The sequence below is a fragment of the Hyaena hyaena genome, unplaced genomic scaffold, assembly GCF_003009895.1.
Source record: "Hyaena hyaena isolate Hyena2069 unplaced genomic scaffold, ASM300989v1 scaffold_2, whole genome shotgun sequence".
Lineage (NCBI taxonomy): Eukaryota > Metazoa > Chordata > Mammalia > Carnivora > Hyaenidae > Hyaena > Hyaena hyaena.
In genome coordinates, this window is record NW_024080634.1 from 935,597 (window position 1) to 959,170 (window position 23,574).

A 23,574-nucleotide genomic window follows, 5' to 3' on the forward strand; every position below is an offset into this window, starting at 1 on the left:
GCAGAATGATAAAGAAGTTTTCTAACCTGCATCCTTTCCTAAGTAAAGTGACAGTCTGAAGCCCCGCCGTGTGACCAAAGATCTCGCTGAGCCCACACACTGCTGCGTACCTGCCTTTCAGGCTGTCACTGTGTTTGTTAGAGATCAAATGCTCAGGGTCTGACAGACCCACACGGTCGGTGTCTAAAGTAATAAGAGGGATTATGGGTAATCCCAAGAAGCGTATAACAGGGAAGTTTTTGTTGTTTTTTGTCTGTTTGTTTTTGGTTTTGTTTTGAGAGTGAGAACGTGCACGGGGAAGGGTGGGGGGTGGGGGGAGAGAGAAACAGAAAGACAGAGAGAGGGATAGAAAATCTTAAGCAGGCTCCAAACGGAGTGTAGAGGCTGCCAAAGGGCCCACTCTCATAACTCTGAGATCATGACCTGAGCTGAAATCAAGAGTCAGATGCTTAACTGACTGAGCAACCCAGATGCCCCAAAACAGAGAAGTTTTACAGTGTTGCTACCTGTTGCTTGTGGGAGAGCTGCGGAGACAAACAAATGAAATAATAATATTTGGGGTAAGATGACAGGAAAAGTTTCCCTCCAGAGATAGAAACTGCAAATGCCTTCCACCTACCTAGGTCCTCACCAAAATCTTTAAATAGAAGAAAAAACTTTTGGTTGCCATCTGTTTCTCACTGAGGTGGGAGGGAAAGAGCGATGAAACTTCACGGGGTCTTGGTTAACAGGAACAAATCCATTTGGCAACCTTACTGTCATCATTAATAAACACTTTGTGGACACTCTCAATAAGGCTGACACTTAAGCAGTCTTCTGGAAGTCAGACCCAAGTACAACCTCACCAAAGAAGCTTCTGGATCCTAAGCCCTCGGTGTGAGAGACAGACAGCTCTCTGTCAGGCACCACAGATCTTAAGATGGTCCTGATGAAGCGTGCAGAGACTCTCATCACACCTTAAATGCTATTGTGCTGAAACATTTATACAGATGTACAGGGAGTGACAGATGACCATTGTCTAAGTGCCTCACTTAGAGTGACACAGCAAAGACAACAAACGAATGGTAAATATAACAATGGAGATGAGGCTGATTCTTGCCACCTTCCCCTCCATCACCATCTTTGCCAAACTTCTTTAAGTTACAATAATGTCTTGATAATTTAAAAAATTAAAAATGGCACATGAAACAGACAGAGGTTTTAATGGTCTTACTTGTAACCAAGGAGACTTTAGATAGGTCAGTAAATAGTTACCCTAAAAATGAGTAATATACAAGAGAATCTATCATTTTGGTAAATGTTTCTCAATTATAAGCCCTCACTAGTCTTGGCTGCCCTAACATCAAGGCCAACTCCTAATGAATTAATTAATCCTAATGAATTAAATCAGATCATCAGAACTCTCAAGAGGAAGTTTATGCTCCCCAAATATCTGCAGGTTGAGCAAATACCATGTTCGCAATACATCTTTGCGCAAAAAGAATTCCAAATATTAATGAATATTTTAACCCGGCAAGTACAAATATTGGGCCTGCTATATAGACTTGTAAAACATTCAAGAGAAAGTGTCCTAATTCAAGAGACAGTTAGTGGTACCAACTTGTTTTCCAATGTGCATTTACTTACGTGACTTAGAGAGCATTTGATTCGTTTTGAGGAATGTAGCCACAAGTTATACCAGAAGATAAAAATGCCATAGAACAAATATTAGTTTAGTTGGCATATTTTTTTTAATTGCATCCTCTTCAAAGGATGAAATAGCAAACACAATGTACTTTTTTTTCAGTAAATAGTTTGAGCCAATTACAACAGGTAATAACATGATCTTTTAATCCATCAGGGTTTTCTCTTCCAATTCAGTCAAACTTCTTGGGGAAACATAAAAGTAGGAAGTTATCACATACAGAAATCCATGCAAACATACACAGCCACACCCACACCCACACACATAAGCGCTATTGCAAAATTTCCAAAGATTGATCTTCCTCTTCAAGGTGACCTTTATTTTTTTTCAATGCCAATGGTTTTTAGAATAATCAAAGTCATAGGCCAACACAGTGATGGCATGAAATAAAACTGAGTGGAAGGTCACACATGAATTGTATCCGTGAGTATGAATGAATGAATTTTTTGCAATTATTTCAGTGACTGCAATGATCAGAATATATTGAAAACCCACAGGCCAACGTGGTTACCTGCTATATTTAGCAACAAGCATTTTCGTAACATCCATAACATGAACTGTACATGAAATGTAGATCTTGAAACATTTACTATACCAGAACTCGACTGGTGCTCGGATGGCAGATGACAAACTGATGTGAAATGATGTGGATCAGATAGAATAGGAAAAAGAATGAGCTGAATGCAAGAGACAGAAGAAGAAAGAGATTGATTATTAAATATTAGAAAAAGCATCCATCACCGACGTTGAGAATGACAATAAAGAAATAAAGGACAGACATTGTGACAATCACCTTTTTTTTTCAGTCCCTCCTCCTCCAAAGAGGGGGAAAAAAAACCACTCACCATTAATTAGATCATTAATGACATGTGGCACTGTTACCCCATTATCTCTTTCCCTCTTAAGAATAAAATTGGCTCCACTAATTACAATAAAGCGTTTTCCAAAGAAGGAGCCAACTTTGGAAGGCACCTGGCTCTCAGCACACTATATAATTTATCCTACATGGGTGCTTTTCCAGAGGCCATCAGTTTCTTCAAGCGCACACAGAAGTTTTCCATTTTTAAACTCGCGACACTTAGCTTGTTCCACACCACATTGTTTTCATCTTTATTTCCACATTTGGGGGAAAAGAGTCAAGGATCCTAGGAAAATTGGGCGGAATGACCTTCTGCTGTTAGAGGAAGGGATTTCTGCCCTCGATGCCATCAAAAACCTTTCCCATGACAGATATAAACACTTTATGCAGGGACAGGTTCAACTTGCGGCCCAAAGAGGGTCTCTAATTGCCTTGACAATACTATTCGTCATTCTCTTAGTTTCTAGCAAAATAAAAGCTTGAAAAGTACCTAAAAGTGGGCCCATCACTATTTTCCCCACTCGTCGTTCAATTTTCCACCAATCAATGGTCACTGGAAAACTATGACATGCCCTCTGACCCCTAATTGCGTCTGAGGCCAATGTATACAGGAGGTGCTAAAAGCAATGCTATCCCTTGGAAAGACCTCCAGAGTTTGGCTTTATAAAAAAAAAAAAACAAAACCCACCAGAGTCCTAGTTTTGACACCTTCGGCTGCAGTTCGGAGAAGGACTCCCACAGCTGTGCAGAATATTAATGGGCCTCTAAAGAATCGTGCTAATCTATAAATAAAAGAATGCAGAAATCCTCCATAGACTAATTTTGTTAAGTAATTAAAATGAAATATGGGAACAGAAATACCATTATCTTCAAAAGGCTGGAATTCACGTACATGAAGGATTCGAAGCATGCAACAGAGTATCATTTATTTTTAACACCTATGTGGGGGCGGATTTTAGCTTTGTCCTGAAACAAATGGCCCTTCTACATTTCTTCCACATAAGGCTTATTTGAGCCAGACTGTGTCATTTCTCCCACTCACATAAAGAGCCGTATTTTTTTCCTCGACAAAGGCCCCAGTGATCTGTTTTCTTAAAAACTTCAGAAATTGCTGATTTGGGGATGACAGTGTTGAGGTGTCCCGGTGGTGAGATAGATGCAGTATTTACAAACCATTGTGTGGAGTGAGGAGACCCTAAAAATGTCACTGTATCCACCTAACTTCTTCTAAGACAAAATTATGACAGCAAGGTTCCCACTTGCCCTTTAGTGGCCCAGGGGAAAGCCATCACACTCTCTAAAGAATATATTCTAGATTCTTCCGACCCTCATGGGCCATCCTTCCTGATTAGCACCCAGGTGCAGGAGAGGATACAGGCTCAGAGCAATCAGGTAGATGTGGGTTCAGTCCCTCCTCTGCGTGTGATGTGAGCACTGGGACAGGAGCTGAGACTCTCTGAGCCTCACCTTCTCCATCTCTACAATGGGCAAGCATCTGTTCTTCCTCAGACTTGATAGGGCTCCTAAATAAAACTGTTAGTGCTAATACTTTTGTAAAAGTGAAAACAAGCACACGAGAAAAGCTCTTTTCTTTCTCTTTTCCCTCCCTTACTCCAGGGAATTCATCTGCTGCCCTTCAGGGTGGGTGAAAAATAAAACCACGTTGACCTTGAAAAAGATTTGGAACTTTCTGAAGCTTAAAAGTGACAGCAGAAAAAGTGAGCTCAGCCATTTGTCACATAGACACACACAAAAAGAAGCTAATTCTGTGTTTACAAGGAAGGGAATTTCCCAACACAGAGGTCAAACATACTTATTTCAGTTTTTCCCTAGCCATATGGTTGTGGTGTCAGTTACTGTCAAAAAGCAGGTTACCGATAGTACACATAATGTGATGCCATTAAATATGTGGTGGGGGGGGGGGAGTTATGTCTGGATGGCTCAGTCAGTTGAGTGTCTGACTTCGGCTCAGGTCATAATCTCACGGTTTGTGAGTTCGAGCCCCGCGTTGGGCTCCGTGAGGACAGCTCAGAGCCTGGAGACAGCTTCGGAATCTGTGTCTCCCTCTCTCTCTGCTCCTCCCCTGCTCACACTCTATTTCTCTCTCAAAAATAAATAAACAAAAAAAAATTTTTAAGTGTGTGTGTGTGTGTGTGTGTGTGTGTGTGTGTGTGTAGAAAACAGAAGGGAAAGGCAAATGCCAGAATGTTTACAGCAATACTTCTAGACCTTGTAGGGTGGCCTTCATTTTCTTTGTTCTTTACCCAAATTTCCTAAAATTTTTGCAATGAGCATGTGGTTCACTTATTTCAAATCTATGAAATATGCACATTGAAAGAAATGACTTAAAAAAGAATCCCTCTCCTCTCAAAGCAGAAGAATCCACTTCCGCTTAGTATGCATATGGTCGCAAAGGAAATCAAAGCTGCTCTGAGAGAGAATGGAGGTACCGTCGAAGAGCCTTCCTCCCTCACATGCCTCTGATCCCCACATGTGCTCCCCAAGTTCCTGCAGCTCGCTCTGCTCCTCCCAAGGGAAACAACCCTGAACCTGTTCATACCTTGCAGATCAGCTCCAGGGTGTCCCGTGCAGTGTCCCCGGGCCGGACGACCGTCAGGGCCGGCTGATTATTTGGCAGACAGAACCACGATGGCGTGAAATACTCGTGGACCCAAATGTCACAATCGGGACTGTGCTGGTGAACGCTGGGCAAGACCATTTCTTTCTCCCTCTACAAGAAGAAAGAAAGTTAGCGGGGCAGTGGTCATCAGGCTTTGCTATCCTAGATCCCCAGACTGTACATGGGAGTCACTATTTCTAGGAAAATGGCCCAGAGCAGAAGAGGTAGCACTGGTCAGGGACAGAGGGGGATATTCAGAGAGGGAGAGAAACTACTGACAAAGGAGGTTTAATGGGGGGAGGGGAGATTTCTCAGAGGTGAGGCAGACCTTTCACCCAGTCCATGGCATCCACAGGTGGGCCCTGTGTCAGTGGGGGGGGGGGGGAGGTACCGAAATTTGGAAGGAAAAAAATGGATCACCCATTCAGCTCAGCTTTCCTGCTAGGATTTTCCTCCCAAATCCACCTTAAATTTAGAGCAGGGAATTCCTACAGCAAGAAGGTTTACCATGTAAGTTATGTGTTTCAAAGGCAACAATGAGGCCTCAAGGAAATTGTTAAAGATGACCTTCTAGCATGACACATTTACAGGGAGCATCGTTTCTGTGCTTGCACTTGACCTCCAGCACAGCCCTGGGAGGGAGACAGCTCTGTTTCCCAGACAAGGTTCAGAGAATCTCAAAGCATAAGCTGTATGGCCTTCTTAGGCCATTGCTACACTCCATCCTATTCCACCACTCGGCCTGAGGGTCAGGAAGTAGCACCATGTTTGTTAGGATGGGAAAAGATGTACTCATTTAGCAGCTGGCATAATCTAAAGCAAGCTAAGCTAAAACATTCCACAGTACAATGAAATGGGGACCCAATCTCTTTGAAATGGGCAAATGAAGAATGATGTTAGGAGTGCCTGCGTGGCTCCATTGGTTAAGTGTCCAACTCTTGTTTCAGCACATGATCTCATGGTCATGATCTCATGGTTCATGGGGTTGAGCCCCACATCAGGCTCGGCACTGACAATGTGGAGGCTGCTTGTGATTCTCTCTTTCTCTCTTTCCCCACCCTTCCCCTCCTCTCTCAAAATAAATAAACTTTAAAAAAAAGAATGATGTTGGATTTCAGCAATATAAAAACAATATCGATGGGCAAGGTGTGCTAAGACAAGACTTGGTTATTGGTTTATAACCAGGCCACTGATCACTAACCACAAACCTATAGGTTACCAAAAACAAGGCTGGTATTTGTAAATCCCAAGAAACAAATTTTCAAATGAAGGCTGATAGGTGGTAACGTCACAACTTCCATTCAAAAAAAGAATGAATCCGAGAATGGGGGAAATATTTTTCTAGAGGCTACTCAACTAAATTCAACTGAGAAGACAATTTCAGCTCTGGTTTTGAATGATGTCACTTGTGCGGATAAATTGAACCCCAAGGAAAGAATTGTCAAAAAGCAAAAGCAATCAATTTGACTAAATGCCATTAACTATAATTGGCATCTTCCTACTGTCCCCATGCGCCATATTAAATAAGTGCCCCTTAGCACTGGATCAACTCAAGTTTTGCACCTAAACTGCTGTTTGAGACAGATCAAGGCATTCCAGCCAAGAAGTGGAATAAAGAAGTATCGCAGGGAAATGGAGAAACAAAAGGGGCACAGAAATCTAAAGGAAAAGCATTTGCAGATCCCAGGATCTGTGTGCCTGGGCAGGCTATCCCAGCATGAAAAGGGAACTAACAACAGTATGCATGATGAGTTAAGCTAACTTCAGAAATGGCTTCATTCACATCAAAAACTGTGCTTGTATTGAGTGTAGGTACAGTGATTTAATTTCGTCAGTTTCCATCAGAGACATAGCTTTTCGAGAAAGGGCCCCTGACGGGTATTTCCAAGGCCTCTGGATCTACAGTGACATAATCCAGGAGTAGTTCAAGCACAAAAGTGAGAAAAGGCCTGCCTCTGGCCACTCTTCTCCCCTCCTCCCTTCCCAAGGCCGGAACTCCGCACAGCACTCTGTTTCAAAGGTTCGGCTCCATCTAGAACGTGGGGCTGTGCTACCGGGGACCGCCACCGCTTGGCTGCATGGCAACCAAGAGCTGAACTCCCTGTCATACTGATTCTGAGTCCAAGAACCAGGGGATCATTCCAAGGTCACGTCATCAACATCAGAACTCCCAGAACAAAGAGGTTACTGGTATCACTATTAGGGGCTTTAAAACTCAGGATGTCCATTTAAATTAGAGGCTGAAAAAAGTGGCCCAGAGGGAGAAAAAAAAATCAATATTCTTCATGGGCTTTCAATCAGCGCAGTTTGACAACCTCTTTTAAATCCAAACACAAGGTTGTAACAAGTCTGTGAATCTTTAATTGAATACTTGTCTTCAGGAGGCAAATGCATTTTCTTCCCAAAGAATATACTATCACACCAGTTCTTTGGAATTAATGGGAACAAAACAGCATGTGTGGGCAGAGGGGAAGGGCAGTAAGAACTCACCTCTTGGGAATGGAAGCTGTAGATAAAAGCAATTGGCAACGACATGAAAATTCAGCTCCCTAGAACCCAAATTTCCTCTTATATTCCAGGTGGAAAATTACACACCCAAATGCTAAGTATTGAAAATGTTGTGTCGCCAGGAGAATGTTCTTATTGTGACCAAGGTTTAAGGATAAAATGCTTTTCCATCTTTTACTGACCTGTTACATAACTTTAAAGGTTTGATCATGTTAGTAGTTAGGAGAGTCCACTTAATTTTAGGATCCCAAGAAACCAATGAATCGTGTAATGTTGACACATTCGCGGTACTTTTAGCAAAGGAATGGGTTTATTTTTACCTTGCCATCTGGAGCAGTGTCATCGAATATTCCCTCTAAAGATTTCTTGACACCATCACTTCCCTCGCCGAACACCTGCATATATAAAAGGATCATCTTAAAAAGACCTGTGGGCAAGAGGGCAAATGAAGCATGGGAAGGGGGATGGAAAATGAACGTGGCTCTTAGAAAACATTACAGAAGCTTCCAGATCCTCCTGTATCAGCTCCAAAAGTAAGGTAGGGAACGTAATTCATGGTAGCAGACCAGGAAAAACACGGTCCTCTATCTGGATCACTTCCCATTAGTTTGACAAACTCAAAAAAAAAAAAAAAGAAAAAGTTGGGTTCTAGATCTGGATAATTCATTTTGATTTAAAGAAAATAAGCTTGCAAAAGCAATGGACTATATTTGCTCACATTGAAGAATTTCTACAATTCCTTCATATACATGATTATAAAAAGTAAACTAGTTGTTGATAAATATCTACTCTGCTGAGCAGAACCTGAGAACACACATGTATAGTGCTTTCCACAACCACACAGAAGAGGTTTTCTTAATTTAAAAAGCAACAACAACAACAAAAAAAAAAACAAAACAGAAATTTGTCTGTTCTTTGAAATTAAATGAATTTTGTTACGGAGTCAAAATCTAAACATGCAGACAAGAGAAATTTTTATATTCTGGCTCTCAACCAACCAGGAGCTGTCAGGATAATACACATGATTAAGAAAAAGCCTTTCTCACGATGCCAATGAGATAGATAGAAACACACAGTTTTTTCCATGTCAGAGTTCTGAATGAACAAGTAAATTTCTGTTGGTATGCTTATCGCTCAGCAGGAAGTTTTTATACACCCTTACTTTAAGAGGGAGGAACAAGAATTGTTTCGAGGACACGGCATCGTCCTTTAATTTTTGAAAGATGTTAAAACTTTCTCTCGGCCCTTATTTAACTTGAGTCATCTCGTTCAGCAGCGATGGACCAGGACACAACCTGGCACTGGTAAAGTACGCCATGTGAGCCAAGGCTCCGGAGAGAAAAGAAGTTCAAAGCCAGATCCCAACTGTGGAGCACGGCATGTATTTTAGCGGGTGGTCTGGGTCATCTGTCATGATAGGAGGATTCACACAAAACACCACCACCGCCTCCCAAAAGGAGGGGAGAAATCCTGGTGGCCAGTGTCCTTCTTCTGTACACTGAATCCAGAGATACCAGGTCTCTTGCATGATTGTTGTGAGAAAATAGTGACTTTCCTCCAAACCATTTCTTCTTCGGGTTTACACAGAAGCGAAACCTGGTAGCGAACCTGATGCTCTGCCTTCTGTGAAGACCACAGACCAAAGTGCATGAATGCTCAGTCTGAGGCTCATGTATCATCCGCTCATCTGGTCTCCTGCGAATTTCTCCAAGGATACAGATAACCCATGTCTAAACAGTGAGTGTGGTGGTCAGTTAAGAACGTAGGACGTCAGTTTTCAGGATGCATGTCTCTTCTAAACTTCCGTTCTTATATAAACTAATGGCTGGAATTGTCAGAACAAACAATGAGGGATCTTTTTATCCAATCAGTTGATTGGCTTCTCATTTTGCAGAAGGGCACAGAGCGAACAGGTCAAATTGGCAATCCTACACATGACCTCCAAAATGCTCAGTGCTTCATGTTCCGGCCACCATAACCCATGTATCCAACATTCTCCTTCTCCTGAAAAGACCAATACCCATGTTCCTTCAGTCCCTAACATCTGAACAAAGAATCTCAGAGCCACTTGCTTCACAGAGCCAAAGAAGGACGACAATGACAATGGAGAGAAGTTCCTAGAAGTGAGTCTAGCAGGATGCCGGTCGTAGCTAAAAGGGATAAAAAGGACAGGCCACAGCATATGGCTATCAGAGGCCCAGCCCAGTACCCCTCTTAGTGGTGGCATTCACGAGGTACCAAGTTCCCCTTCGAGATCCAGCATCTGGGTAGAAAAGCATCATAGCAGTGGACTCCCGATTTCCCATCCTGGAAGGCAGAGGAGCTCCCCATTTCATGTCAACCCCAAAAAGTTAAGGGCAAAGAAACAATCTGACCTCCCTGGAGGCCGCCTTTGATCCAGAGCCAGAAGCAGCTTAAAATACCCCCTGTGCTCAGGTGCCCACTTGGCTTCTTCAACAAGCCCCACTTTTTTTCTCAAGACTCAGGATGAATTGTGCACTTTCAGTCGGTCTATAATTAACCAGGGTTTGCAAAGGATGCAGGTGGGAGACTGGAGCTTGGTGATAGACTAATAGCAGAGTTCAAAGTCATGAGTATACATTATCTATTAAAAGCGTCTTGTACAACCAGCTTCTCTGTGTCAGCGAGCTGATTCAAAATACCACCCAGTATCAATAAAGGAGTACACACTGCACATGCACACGCATGTACACCACACACACACACATGCATCCCAAGGTGAGGTGGCCATGGAAGCTATCTGTGCTTGCTCTTTCGCCAACCCTGGCACCTACCTGATTGATGCTGGGGCGTCCCTGCTTCTTTTTGGAGGTAGTATCCAGACCCCAAAGAGAAGAAAACCTGCTTCTTCGCTTGCTTGCGGATCTGGACATGGCCTGAGTATGACGTCTCACTCCGGTCTCGCCGGTGCGGGCTGCCACCTGAGGTCGGCGAGGAAAGGCATCAACAAGAGAGATGTGTCAGGACCACTCACCTCTTCCTCAAGGTCCCTACTAAGTCACACCCCCTGAGAGCGTTCCCTCTACTTGATAGAGGGGATGCTGTCCATTCATGAATTACTTAATAAAGCCAGTTAGATCTTCAAACTCATAAAAATTTAAAAAACAAAACACCATACCTCCATCATGCCAGCCCATCGCCAAAACATTTAATCTCTGACTCATATATATTGGGACTTCAAGGGACACTGATCCCACTGCCAAAGCATTTCATCTATGACCCTTATGTACTGGGACTTTGAGAGGCCCTCATGGAGTCAAAATATAATTGAAAGGTTGGCAAACTCAACTGCTGTCTGAAACCATCAAGAAAATAGTAATATATAAAATAACCACAGGATGTGTAGGTAATGTTTCTGAGAATTCTATGCCCTTATGGTCACAGGATTGAACTCTGGCAGCAAGCTGAACTAACCGTACTATCTTGAGATTCTCCCTCAAGGCTCTAGAGCTGTTCTACATTCTAGAAAAATGGTGTCTGAGTGTCAGCAACAACAGTGAAAGCAATATCTCTTGGTTCCTGTGATTCTATGTGAAATCGAAGTCTACCAATTCTTCTATTTAGTTTTCTCAGAATGACAGAACTTCCTTCTTAGGGAAGTGATGGCTGTCCCCTAATGTCTTTCTCCCTCTACCTCAGTCAGAGAAACCCCACATGTAGCTGGGCACATGGCTACCCAACATTGACTTATTTTCCGTTGTAGCAGGACATGGGCTTGTTGACTACATTCTGCTCAATGGGAGTTAAGCGGAAGGTCTATTTGTAATCTCTAGGAATCATCCTCAAGAGAAGGGAGGGATCTCCGTTATCCTTTACTTACCTTCTTCCTGATGAAGAAAGGGCCATGGGCTAACTAGTCTAGGATGGTCAGATAGAACCGTTTTCACGGCTTTTAGAACAAGATGACGGAAGAGACCTGAGTCCATGAAAATGGTGACCTTACTAGACTTATATGTCCTATGTTTAGATGAAAGGGGAATAAAAGTTCTATTTTGTTTTAACAAAAGGGGGGGCATGGGGAGCGGAAGCTACACTCTATTGAGATATTTGCAAGATGCCGGACACCCAGACAAATATTTCAGAGAGGAACACCCCAAGTTTAAATCTACTTCTGTACCAAGGGCTCAAGCAGACACGGAGTCTCTGTGAGGACCCTGCAAAGTCCTTCCCAGGACATTCATGCTTGCGATGTATCCATAGGTTATAAGCAAAATCCCAGGAACGCAAGGGAGCTTCTGCCAGGAAATCTCAATAGGCCACCCACAGGCTCGCCTTTCAAATAAGGGAGTGCCAGGAGGTACAGCGAGTCAGACTTGAAATGAAACCTCCCCACCCGTCCTTTGTTGCTGGAGATGAGTCTTAGAACCTACTTGTCACAGATTCCCACACGGGCGACTCCCAATGCTATGGCTGCCAACTGGCAGCAGTGTAGGGGATGAAACCCCGTGGGGTAAACATGAGGGCCCCCCCGGCTGTCAGTACATTGGTGAGAAGGCACGCCTCTCTGGGTTTTCAGCACTGACAGGGTAAATACCCCGGATGCGCCATGAGTAGACTGGCAAAGACACTAACAACAGGAATCAGAACAGCTGCCCTGCAAAGGTGTTACAGGGGGAAGGTTTTGGTCCCAAATGAACACAGGAAGACGAGGAAGAGGTCTTGTATTCCCCTAGCTCGGGGCACATAAAACTGCAGCGTCTAAGACCACAACAGAGAAAGAGGGCCAGTCTCCGATTGTGCTCAAGGGGATGAGGGGGACAAAATCAAAGACCAAAAGACACATGTTTACTTCAAATAGATACACATTTTCTCTTCCCTGTTTTCATCACTTTCTGAGTCAAAGGTAAACAAAAGCTGCAAAAGGAAGAACTTATCCTGTGCTGACATACATACACGCTCACATGACTATTTCAGTTATCAGTTAGGCTTATTATCACAAAATGAGGCTAGGAACCACTACATAAGTGGTGTGAAAGTTAAAAGTCCGAGAGAAAAAAAAAAAGCCTATTTGGCCTCATATTTGTATATCTACTTATAAATCGATAAACCTATCTGTAGATACATAGATACGTACGTACAGGCAGCCATATGTAAATACATGGCTGTTGTATCCCCCGTTTATATGGGTATATGTATTATTACCTTGTTTGCTTCCTTCATCGCACACAGCAATACCTGTACCTACCCTGTCTATTTCATTGCTTACTCATTTATTATGCATCTCCCCCCACAAGAATATAATCTCCAATAGGAAACGAGCTCTGCGATGTTTGCTGCTATAACCCTAATCATAAGGAGAATAAATGACCTATGCCAGGTGTCACATGTATTTGCTGATTGAATGAATAAACGAAATAAACCAACATCACACAGCAAAAGCAGAGGGAGCCTGGGTGGCTCAACTGGTCAAGAGGCCAACTTCAGCTCAGGTCACGGTCTTGTGGTTCGTGAGTTCAAGCCCCGAGTCGGACTTCACGCTAATAGCGAGGAGCCTGGAGCCTGCTTCAGATTCTGTGTCCCCCTCTCTATCTCTGCCCCTTCCCTCTGTGCTCTCTCTCTCTCTCAAAAATAAATAAACATTAAAAAAAGCAAAAACAGAGATCCTACGTATAATACGATCACGACTGTAATTGTTTACAATTTCAGAAAAACAAGAGTCCAGCAGCAAAACTTACACAACCATAAATGTTCTCAGTTACGGGCTGACCAGTTGGTTGAGTCTGTTTAACAACTGGGCACTTCGCTGGGGGTTCTCACAGTAACTTTGCTGCGCTGCTGGGGGCCTAGTAAACTGCAGAAGTAACTGCTACCCCCAACACAATAATGACTCAAAATAAGCAAAGGGATTTTGGAGGGAGAAAAAAAAAAAAGCTGGCAAAAGAACTAGCAGACAAGAGCTCAAGAGTTTCTCAATGATCTTTGCCTAGACAATGCCTCCCTTTGTGGCCGGAACCTGATTACTCTATCATTCTGCTCATCTGTGCAAACAAGAACAATGATAACCTTCTTTCAAAGAGTACAGCGGGGACCCTTCAGTTAATTACTGCAAATCACTGAGCATTATGGGAAGCCCTCCTGGTGAATGGGGCTTAAATTGTAGCCCAATTCTCCCCGCCCACCCCCAGCCCTGCTGCCCTCACACCTCCTCCCCCTCCCATGCCTCCCACTTAAAAGAAGAAGAAACAAAGTCTGGACAAAGGCTAAATTGATGAAACATGTTTCAATCCTGAAAGGGGGTGGGGGACCTCTTTGGGGTCAAATGCCAAGGAGTGGAGGAAAAATTAAGTATCCAATAAATCAGACTGTACAATTCCCTTCCCGGGACCTCCTGCATGAATGGGGCAACAAACAGGAGCAGATACCTAACGGGCTTGCCTAACTTGTTCTGTGTGAAATGAAACCCCTTGTGAAAAAGAGAAGTTTGCGAGGACACACAGACATATGTAAGACTCACATTACAGCTGAGGGGGTGGGGGAAGGCTAACCACCAAAGGAAAAGAGAGCTGCATCTAAGAACTTAAATATTCTTCTTGAGGGGCGCCTGGGTGGCTTAGTCGGTTAAGCTTCAGGCTTCGGCTCAGGTCATGATCTCACAGTCTATGAGTTCGAGCCCTGCGTCGGGCTCTCTCTGATGTCAGTGCAGGGCCCTCTTCAGATCCTCTGTCTCCCTCTCTCTCTGCACCTCCCCACCTTGTCCTCTCTCCCTCACTCTTAAAAATAAACTTAAATAAATAAACATTCTTTAAAGTCACGGACCAAAAAGCCTAAATTACTAACCCTCCTATCTTCAGCTGGCCAGATTTTTAACAGCCTGCCCATCCAAAGAAAAGTACACACAAACCACAGATATTGAGATAGAGGCAATTAGAAGGTCTGAAGATAAGTTATGAAAGGATAATCATAAAGGTAGCTCCAATGGCTTTGAAGAAAATAATTAAGGCAAAGAAGTTTTAGACAGATAGCAAAATTACTCTTGCCCCAACCTATCAAGCCCAGTTACAGGAAAAGGCCATTTGGATGCTTGGGTTTAGAATTAATATTGAATCTGCATCACCGGGATCATGAACTCCCTATAAAAATGCATTTCAATGCTTCAATCTGTGACATTCTTACAATGCAGTAAACAAGAAGTCTTATCCTTTCCCCCCCACTGCCCAGAACACACAAAGCGAGATTCGGTCAAGTTATAAATTGGTGTCTGGGCCTCAGCGACACAGTCCTGAGCCTCAAACTAGAAAATATTTAGAAGACTTATTCATCATAGCACACTGATCCATCACTTTAAAAAAAAAAAAAAGGACTTAACAGTTATATGGAGAGATGGTAGCCAGGGAGACCAAGAAAGACCAAGAGCTGAGTTGTAATTAGCAGAACAAATCAGGACCCGGTTTTAATAACTCCAGAAATTGGTTTAAGACTTCTTTAAAAATGTAAATCTACCCCTAATTATCTGAATGATGACGCTAATCTATTGATAAAGAATACAAACGCCTTTGACTGAACTGCAGCTCTGAATCCAATTGAAGGGTACAGCTGACGAGGCAAGCCAAGCAGAGCTAAGGTTTTCCAAAGCAGTTTCTGGAACCTGAGACTTAACATTTAATTCCACAGCAAATGTGCTAAGGTGCAGTACGTTTTAAGTGGGTGTCGACTTGGATGGGCTGAAACCATGTTACTCGCAACAGCAGTTTTTGAGAAGAAAGGAACCAAAAGTACATAAAGCTGTTCACGATTTAGCAAGTACATAAAATTACAGATTGCAAACACAACACAGCAACGCAATCTGCCGTCCCGGAGGTCAGGTGAAAATTCTCTTTCCCGAGGAAACACATATGTTGGTTTGGAAAATCATGGAAGATCCTTAGTTTCCTCAAATGCATCAAGTATATTTATGACTGGAAAGAACTGATTTCTGGAATTAGAGTCTTGAAAAATAAAATGAAAGGAAGATCACCAATGGTATCTGTGTTCAGTATGTGCATGTGCATGTGTGTGGGTGTGAGAGACAGAGAGAGAGTCAGAGAGAGAGAGAGAATGCATTTACAAATGAGAGAGCTCTCTGCTTAATATTTCCATAAGGTTAATATAAAAACAAAACTGTATTGGATTAAAACCAGGACACTGCCTAAAGATGACAGGAGTTCCCAACAAACACTACATGCAGAGATCTCTTAAGATAAATACCTTTCCTCTTTTCTTTGCACAATAATTTAGGCCCCATCACGAGAGGCTTAAGGAATGCATTTCAGAACACATTCAAATGAAGATCTGTACCCACCGCAGAGGACGCGTCACAAATCCACACATAGCAGTGAACTAGAGAAACACTGCAGAGACTCCTGTCAAGTCCTGCTCAGGATTAATTGTCAAGATAAATATTTCTTGAGAACACATCGGCTTCGACTCACCAGGGCATGAAAGGATGATACAGAGAAGATTCCAAGGCGGCCCATTGCCACTTTCGTTGGTCGGCTTGCAAAAGCAAGTAGCCTTTTGGGGTTTGGCAGTTCCCCACCTTGGAGGCTGGCTAAATAACAGCGGTAACGAAATAGGTCCATCTGGAACTGCTCAAGATTTTGCTCCCAAACGAAGATCTAGGCGGTGGGAATGCGGAAAAAGGAAAGGTGAGGAAAAGGGAAGACAAATGTTAACAACTTCGTCCTACACAACGTTACAAAGCTATACATTGTCAAGGTATTGAATGTAATCCTAATGGGCAAACAACAGGGACCCCGAATTTCTTAGGGAACAGCAGCTCAAGTATTCCTGTTTTCATAGCTTACACGTTTTTTCACAAAGACCCACAGTCATAAATCCAGTTTGGCAAACAGAAAGTATATGTTAGCTGCTCTGTTTCCTCCTCTTACAATGTCGTGTTTGTAGGCATTCCAGGCCATCAGCTCCAAGCTCTGGGCCACAAACCCAAGGAAGTAAAATCTGTAGGGTTTTTACCGCTGGAGAAATACAGGATTTACCAAGAGATGACTTTTCATAGAAAGACAAAGAGAAAAAGAAAAGGGAGGTGAATTATAGATCAGAGGCAAAGAGACCAACAGCTTTTGGGAAGAGGTGGGTGGCACACGGTACGAGGTGGGAGGCAGAAAACACTAGAAGGTCCAGGCTCTGGAATAAAATCCCAACCACAGAGTAGATTTGAGATATCTACTCAGTTTTCAAAGGGGCAAAATGACACCTACTTCCTAAGACTGAAGTGATAGATGAGATCATGGAAGAAAAAGACTTAGTACATGGCCTGGTGCATAGTAAAGGCTCAGTGATGTTAACAATGACATGGATAGGGGTTAATGGCTGATGTCTACTTTTTACTGTGACTTAGAATATAGTGTTAGTGTATACGTATGTTCACAGCACTATTCACAACAGCCAAAAAGCAGATAACAGCCCAAGTATCCATCAATGGACAAATGGATAAGCAAATTGTGGTGAGAGCGTGCGATGGATAATAGCCATAAAAGGGGATGAAGAACTGACGTGCACTACAATGTGGATGCATCCCCAAACATGACGTGAAGTGAAAGAATTCAGACACAAAAGGTCATATATTGTGTAATTCCACTCATAGAAAAACATCTGAAATGGGGGAATCCATAGAGGCAGAATTCCAGGAGCAGAGGGGAGCCATTTAACAGTTTAGAGTCTCTTCCTGGGGTGAATGACAACGTGTGGGAACTAGACACAGGTTGCGGTTGCTCAATACTGTGAACGTATTAAATGCGACGGAGTCGTACACATTAACATGGTTAATTGTATGCTATGTGAGCCGTGCCTCAATTAACACAAATAGAGCTCCAGGTAACAGAGGGAGAGAGCCCATGGGAAACCACCCGCTGGCCCACGCCACCCACTGTTCCATTACCGAAATCCACTTACTCTCATGATTATTCCCTAACCATGAAGACAAAGTTTCAAGGCATGATTAGATGGCTGCTCGCTGACTTTGAAACAACTGGGTAGAAGGCACAACTGTCCTGCTTCTTCGTACATCTTTCTTTTCCTAGCATGAAATCTACTTATTTATGATCACATACTGCAGGTACATACACGCTTTTTCAAACACACTCTACCTTGTCGAAATTCACCGAGGAGTCAGGAATGCAACTCCCCACAGCGGAGCTTCCCCCCACCAACCAACCGGGCAAGGTGGGGAAGGAAGCCGGCAGACTTGGCAATGACACAGAAGCCCCAGAATAGCACGGCAGTGGTTGGGAAAGGGAAGGCTCCTCTATTAGATTTCTGTCTCCCATTCAAGGTAACATTGTTCCCTCCAGCTCATAACAACCGGCTGCGAACGACGGGTGAGGAAGGCTGACAGTCACAATGAGGAACTCGGCGGCCTGGATGACGGGCCGCCACGGACGTGGAGGAGCTTGAACCGCCTACCAACCCCGCCCAAGTCTGAACGCGGAAGAGCGATTACCTGATCTAGTATCGTCTTCTTCTTCTTTGAGTCGGTGACTGAAGACAGCTGCATCTCACCCATCTTCTTCATCTTCTCATCCATATCAATCTTCTGCTCCAGTTTTTTGATCTCAGACTTCAGGAGCCGGAGCGTGTCTTCTTTGTGGTGGTGTCTCGCTACGGCAGCTGCACAGGCGGAGTGGATGGCGGTGATCCAGTTTTCCAGCTCCGTCTGGCTGGTGGTCTGGAAAGGGGGAGGTGGGGGGGGGCAAGAAGACACAGCCGCCTCTTAGGTTATCAGCAGTGAGTATCGGCATTTCTAGGGAAGCTGCGGCAAGAGCCCAGGTGACAGGTCTGGACAACCACGTAAGGCTACCCTTCTTGACCCCGTCCTGCACGGAATATGTAAGTTGGTCTCAGGTCAGACACCGCACCCACCCCCGGCCCCAAGAACTGTCTAGAATGAAGCCTCCTCCACGTGTGCTCACTCAGGGGTACTGCCTGAACTCACTTGTTGCGATGGAATGAACGTGTGTGTCTCCCCCGGATGCAAAGTTTGGAATCCTAACCCCTAGAGTGATAGTATTGGGGGATGGGGCCTCGGGAGGAGGATTAGGTCATGAGGGTGGAGGGGATCAGTGCTCTTATAAAAAGGCCAGAGAGCTAACTAGTCCCCTTCTGCCGAGTGAGTACACAGCGAGAAGATACCGTTTACGAATCAGGGAGCGAGCCTGCCCCTCCCATGCTGCCACCCTGAACTTGGCCTTCCAGCCTCCGGAATGTGAGGAGTCAATGTCTGTCATTTATAAGCCACCTGTTTATTTATTTATCCGTTTGTTATAGCAATCCAAATTAAGACACTTGTATATGCACGGAGAGCTTTAGTTCCTAGTTAAGAGGGTTGCTACGAAGCAAAGGTCAGTTTCCAAAGAGGGATGCTTGCTTCCAAAGTGGGAATGAGGCCAAGGGACATTACTGACCAAGGAAGACACAGCAGCCCTGTCCCTAGTGAACTGCTGTGACCCACATCCAAAGGCCCCATGCCAGAGTCAAGCAGCAAGGACACAGTGAGCGTGGTGGAAGAAGCTCAAGGCAGCCAGATGCAGTATTAGGTTTGGAGACATACAGGAGTACGCAGGGAAAGGGCCACCCAGCAGTGAAGAGTAGCAGGGTCACTTTAAAGAAAATGGTAATCCCCAACAACACACAATCAACCTCCAAGGGACTTGAGGTGCTCTGAAAGGCAAATGTCAGAGAACAGCTCGGGGGAGACGGTTCATCTGCAGAAACACACGATTACTAATACTTTAGGAACTCAGTCAATTGAGTATTTATAAGTGAGGACACACCAGAATGTTCCGGGTATCCCCTTAAGCCCAGAGAGGTTTAATAAACACTCAGAAATTAGCTCACTGAAGAAAAGGTCTATTCAGCCGCTTCAATACGAAAGTAACAGCCAACATCATTTTCACACACAAAACACTGATTTTTTTCTCTCTCTCTCTGATGCATCTTCTTGGTTTCCAAACTCAGCTGAGTGAAAGTCTGCAAACCAAAGTCCCAAAGCAGGTCCCCATCCGCCTATCACTCTCCCAGCAACCAAAGACCACCCCAGGTGTCTCCATTATTTCTGAATTCCATCAGTTTTGTAGTCCACAAAGAAAATCGCAACAAATGTTACAAATGGCAACAGCAAACAAAGCCAGGACAGGCTGGACGAATGTAAACAATCTGACGTTTGTTATATTTCTAACAAAATACGTGCCTCTGTCTAAAGATTTCAGTAAGCTAGACATTCTCATAAAGAAACAGCAGAGTGATCAAATGAAATCATTTTGTGAAAACTGAGCAGGAGAAGAGGAGATAGCAGCACTGGGAATCAGAGGTAAATACTTGTTGGCGGGGGCGGGGAGGATGCACATATCTGTATAGGAGACGGGTCTTTAAGACTTAACTTTGCTTGACATTTTTAATGTGTGTCTCCTCTTAGGAAGTCACTGTCTTACATTTTATCTTTTGATATCACTTTAAAGTAACTCAAGAAAAATACTGAGTTTCGTGTCCTCCCACACGGGATAAATGCACCACACATTTATTTGCCTAGTACAAGGTATAGCACTTGACCTTGGGGTCTCTCTCCACCACGGCATCAGTGCGTATTTTTCCTAAGTGGAGTTACTTTTCCTCTTTCTTTTTTTTTTTTTTAAATGTATTTATTAGGGAACGGGTCTGCTCACATGGAAAAAACATCTCATAAGGATTCTTTTCTAAAAGAAAAGTTTCCAGGAAGAAAATACCAAGTGATGACAGAGATACGGGGCACCCAGAATTGCTATGCGCTGTTGGCTGCTGGATGCAGAAGTAAGTGGTCTGCATGCTTCAGAAGGCTCTTTGATGCTACCTAAAGAAAGCTGAATATATGCATGCCTTGCGAGCCCAGAAATGCACTCCTGGGTATACACTCAACAAAAATGCATTCATAGGCTCACCAAAACGTAGGTACCAAAATGTTTATAGCAGCATAATTTTCAGTGGGCAGAACTGGAAACTATCCAAACACCCGTCACCAGCAGAATGGATAAATGAGTGTGGCGTAATCACACAATGAAATACTATACAGCAAGGAGAAGGAAAGACTGCGACCTGAGTACATCTCACACAACACGGAGGAAAAGAAGCCTGAGATGCAAGAACACAGACTACAATTCTATTTATATAAAGTACAAAAACGGGCAAAAGTAAGGTGAGAGGTCAGAAGAGTAGCTCTTTGGGTAGGAGTGGGGAAGCAAATGGAAAAAACCACAAGGTCGGGGGGCTTTGGGGTGCTGGCCACATTCAGCTTCTCAGTCCAGGTGCTGGTTACATGCGTGTATGACACGGACATACGAGCTTATGAAAACACCATCAAAATGTGTACTTTTCCATGTAGATATTATAGTTAATAGACAGTATTTTAAAAACCCTTCTAAGATCCATTACTCTGAGCATACATCTAAATTTTCTGTAACTATCCCCAAACAGAATATATCTCAGATTCCATTTTTCATGAAAAGCTGTCCCCTATAATTTTGCAATGGAAGCTCCAAACAGCATGGACCTTTCACAGGGCTATGCCTCTGTCGTCGTCCTCGGTGTCAGGCAGTAGCTGTTAAAAACAGCCGCTTCCTTGAGCTGAAACAGGCTTTGTCCGTTGTATGTGCTGCTCAATGGAAACAAGGAGCTTTTAGACTTTAGGGAAGCGGGTGTTTTCACCTATTTCAAAGGGACACTGTTGGGAGCGTTTCAGACATAATCTGTGCAGAGGCGGCATATGCCGCCGAGGGGAGGCCATGTCTCCTGTAAAAACACCAGGTACGCAGACGCCTGGTGTGAGGTCAGCATCCATCCCCCCTCCCTCCGCCGCTCCCACGGCCAGCTGCCCCTCCCCTACCTGTGCCTCAGTTAGAACCCTCCACTCCCAAACCCCTCCTGCCCCAAGGCACAGAGTAAGACAAGGAAACCCCCACAAGCCTGACAGAAGGTCTGAAGAATGGACGGGAAGATCTGAAATTCCCTGATACAGACTCTGCTAATTTAAGTTACAAATGTAAAATTTAGGAATGAAATTACAAATGAAAATTTGCCTTAGAAGGGGCCCAGGCACATTTTATGAACGGAGAAACCAGAGCCCAGAAGAATGAAGGATAACACTGTCATTTACCATAAACCTCGGTCTTTACCAATTCTGTCCTTAAGAAGACATTTTGCACAATAGGCTGCACTGCCTCTGGCCACTTAGTTCTCAGCAACCACCCCAAAGCCGGGGCCCCCCACAGGGCCATTAGTGCTGCCCCTGTAATATGTGGAGCTCCTCCTAGGGACATGGAGGACAGTACTTTCCTGCTCCCTCTGAAGTTAGGTGTGGCCATGTCACTTGGGTTTTTTTGGCCGATGAATTTGAGGAGAAGCATCAGGTGTCATTACGAAACAAAAGCCTGATTTGCCCCCATCCTTGTCCCTTGGGTTATCATCGTGGAAGCATGTGTCACAATGGAACTGCTGTCAGCCTGGGTCCCCGAGAGCCCAGGGCGGACACAGCTGCATAGCCAATGTCCATCAGACAGCGAAGAGGTGTGGTAAGCCATGCGGGTGTGGGGGCTGCTCCCTCTATAGCGTAACCTACTCACCCTGACCGGGGCCCTCACTATGCTCAACACCTTTCTAAAGGCATGCTTGCAGAATGCTTTTGGAAGAGTCTACAGAACACACTTTTAGCCTCCAATAACAGCCATAATCTGATAGGTTTTACAGAACAATAGGCTTTTCCTCTTTTTACTTAATGGAAGCAGAGCCCTGGGCCCCTTCTTCCCTCCACCTTTAAGGTCTCTGCCAAATTCGGCCAAGGGCAACATGTTTCACTCTGATGTCTGAGACTTTATGTCTGCACCCCAGTTAAGTGGAAAGGAAGCACCTGGCTGGCTCAGTCGGGGAAGCGTGTGGCTCTTAATCTCAGGGTTGTAAATCTGAGCCCCACGATGGGTGCACAGGTTGCTTAAAAATAAAATCTTAAGGGGGTGCCTGGGCGGCTCAGTCGGTTAAGCATTCAATTTCGGCTCAGGTCATGATCTCACAGTTCGTGGGTTTGAGCCCCACGTTGGGCTCTGTGCTGACAGCTCAGAGCCTGGAGCCTGCTTTGGATTCTGTGACTCCCTCTCTCTATGCCTCTCCCCTGCACGTGCGTGTACTCTCTCTCGCAAATATAAAATACACATGAAAAATTTTAAAAATAAATAAATAAAAACAAAATCTTAAAAAAAAAGTAGTGGAAAGAAAGGAAACTGATACTAGTTGATAAGGCTAAACATCCTTTGAAAGATGTTTATTTAATTTGGGCAGAGCAGCTGTCCTGAAACTTATGTATTTCAAAGAAAGAAAAGTGGTAGTTGCCAGGGGTTATGGGGAAGGTGGGAATAAGGAGAGTTAGCATTCAAAGTTTCGAGTTTGCAAGATGAAGAGTCCTGGAGACGGACAGTGGGGACATGTGTACAAGGATGTGAACGTTCTTAACCCCATTCATCTGTATACTTAAAGATAGTTAAGATGGTATGTCACGTATACTTCACCACAATTAAAATTTGAAGAAATCAACAAAAGCACCAAACCCCATAACCTAGAAAAAGATACAGAGGAAAGTCTGATCAGTGCTTCACGAAAAATGTATCTGTCGCTTGTTCTAACCATGAAGCACACCTCGAGCCTCCAAGCTTCTCTGAAACCCGTCGGCGGCTGAAGGCAGTTCCATTAGAGAGAACTTTTGCTCCTGCTGCCCTGTCTAAACAACACAGCGGTCTTGGCCTTTCTCTATCATTAAGCCACGTCTGTCTCTAAGAAGGACAATTCACTAAATGAGCTTTCTGAAAGGGCTTGTCTGTTCCCACCGGGATACACAGAGAGGGTGGGCTAGGCATACCTGACTGCTGTCAG

General features: G+C 44.0%; 1 protein-coding gene across 6 annotated transcripts in view; it reads right to left on the reverse strand.

Moving 5' to 3' along the window:
- TIAM1 (TIAM Rac1 associated GEF 1) overlaps positions 1-23,574 on the reverse strand; it is a 394,669-nt gene that overhangs the window by 78,807 nt on the left and 292,288 nt on the right. For all 6 annotated transcript variants that reach the window (XM_039229055.1, XM_039229039.1, XM_039229048.1 and 3 more), the window contains 5 exons: positions 18,131-18,355; positions 16,101-16,286; positions 10,467-10,613; positions 7,992-8,066; positions 5,104-5,274 (listed from right to left, as the gene is read on the reverse strand). In XM_039229055.1, coding sequence (XP_039084986.1) covers positions 5,104-5,274; positions 7,992-8,066; positions 10,467-10,613; positions 16,101-16,286; positions 18,131-18,355 — 804 coding nt within the window. The remainder of the gene's footprint in view (positions 1-5,103; positions 5,275-7,991; positions 8,067-10,466; positions 10,614-16,100; positions 16,287-18,130; positions 18,356-23,574) is intronic.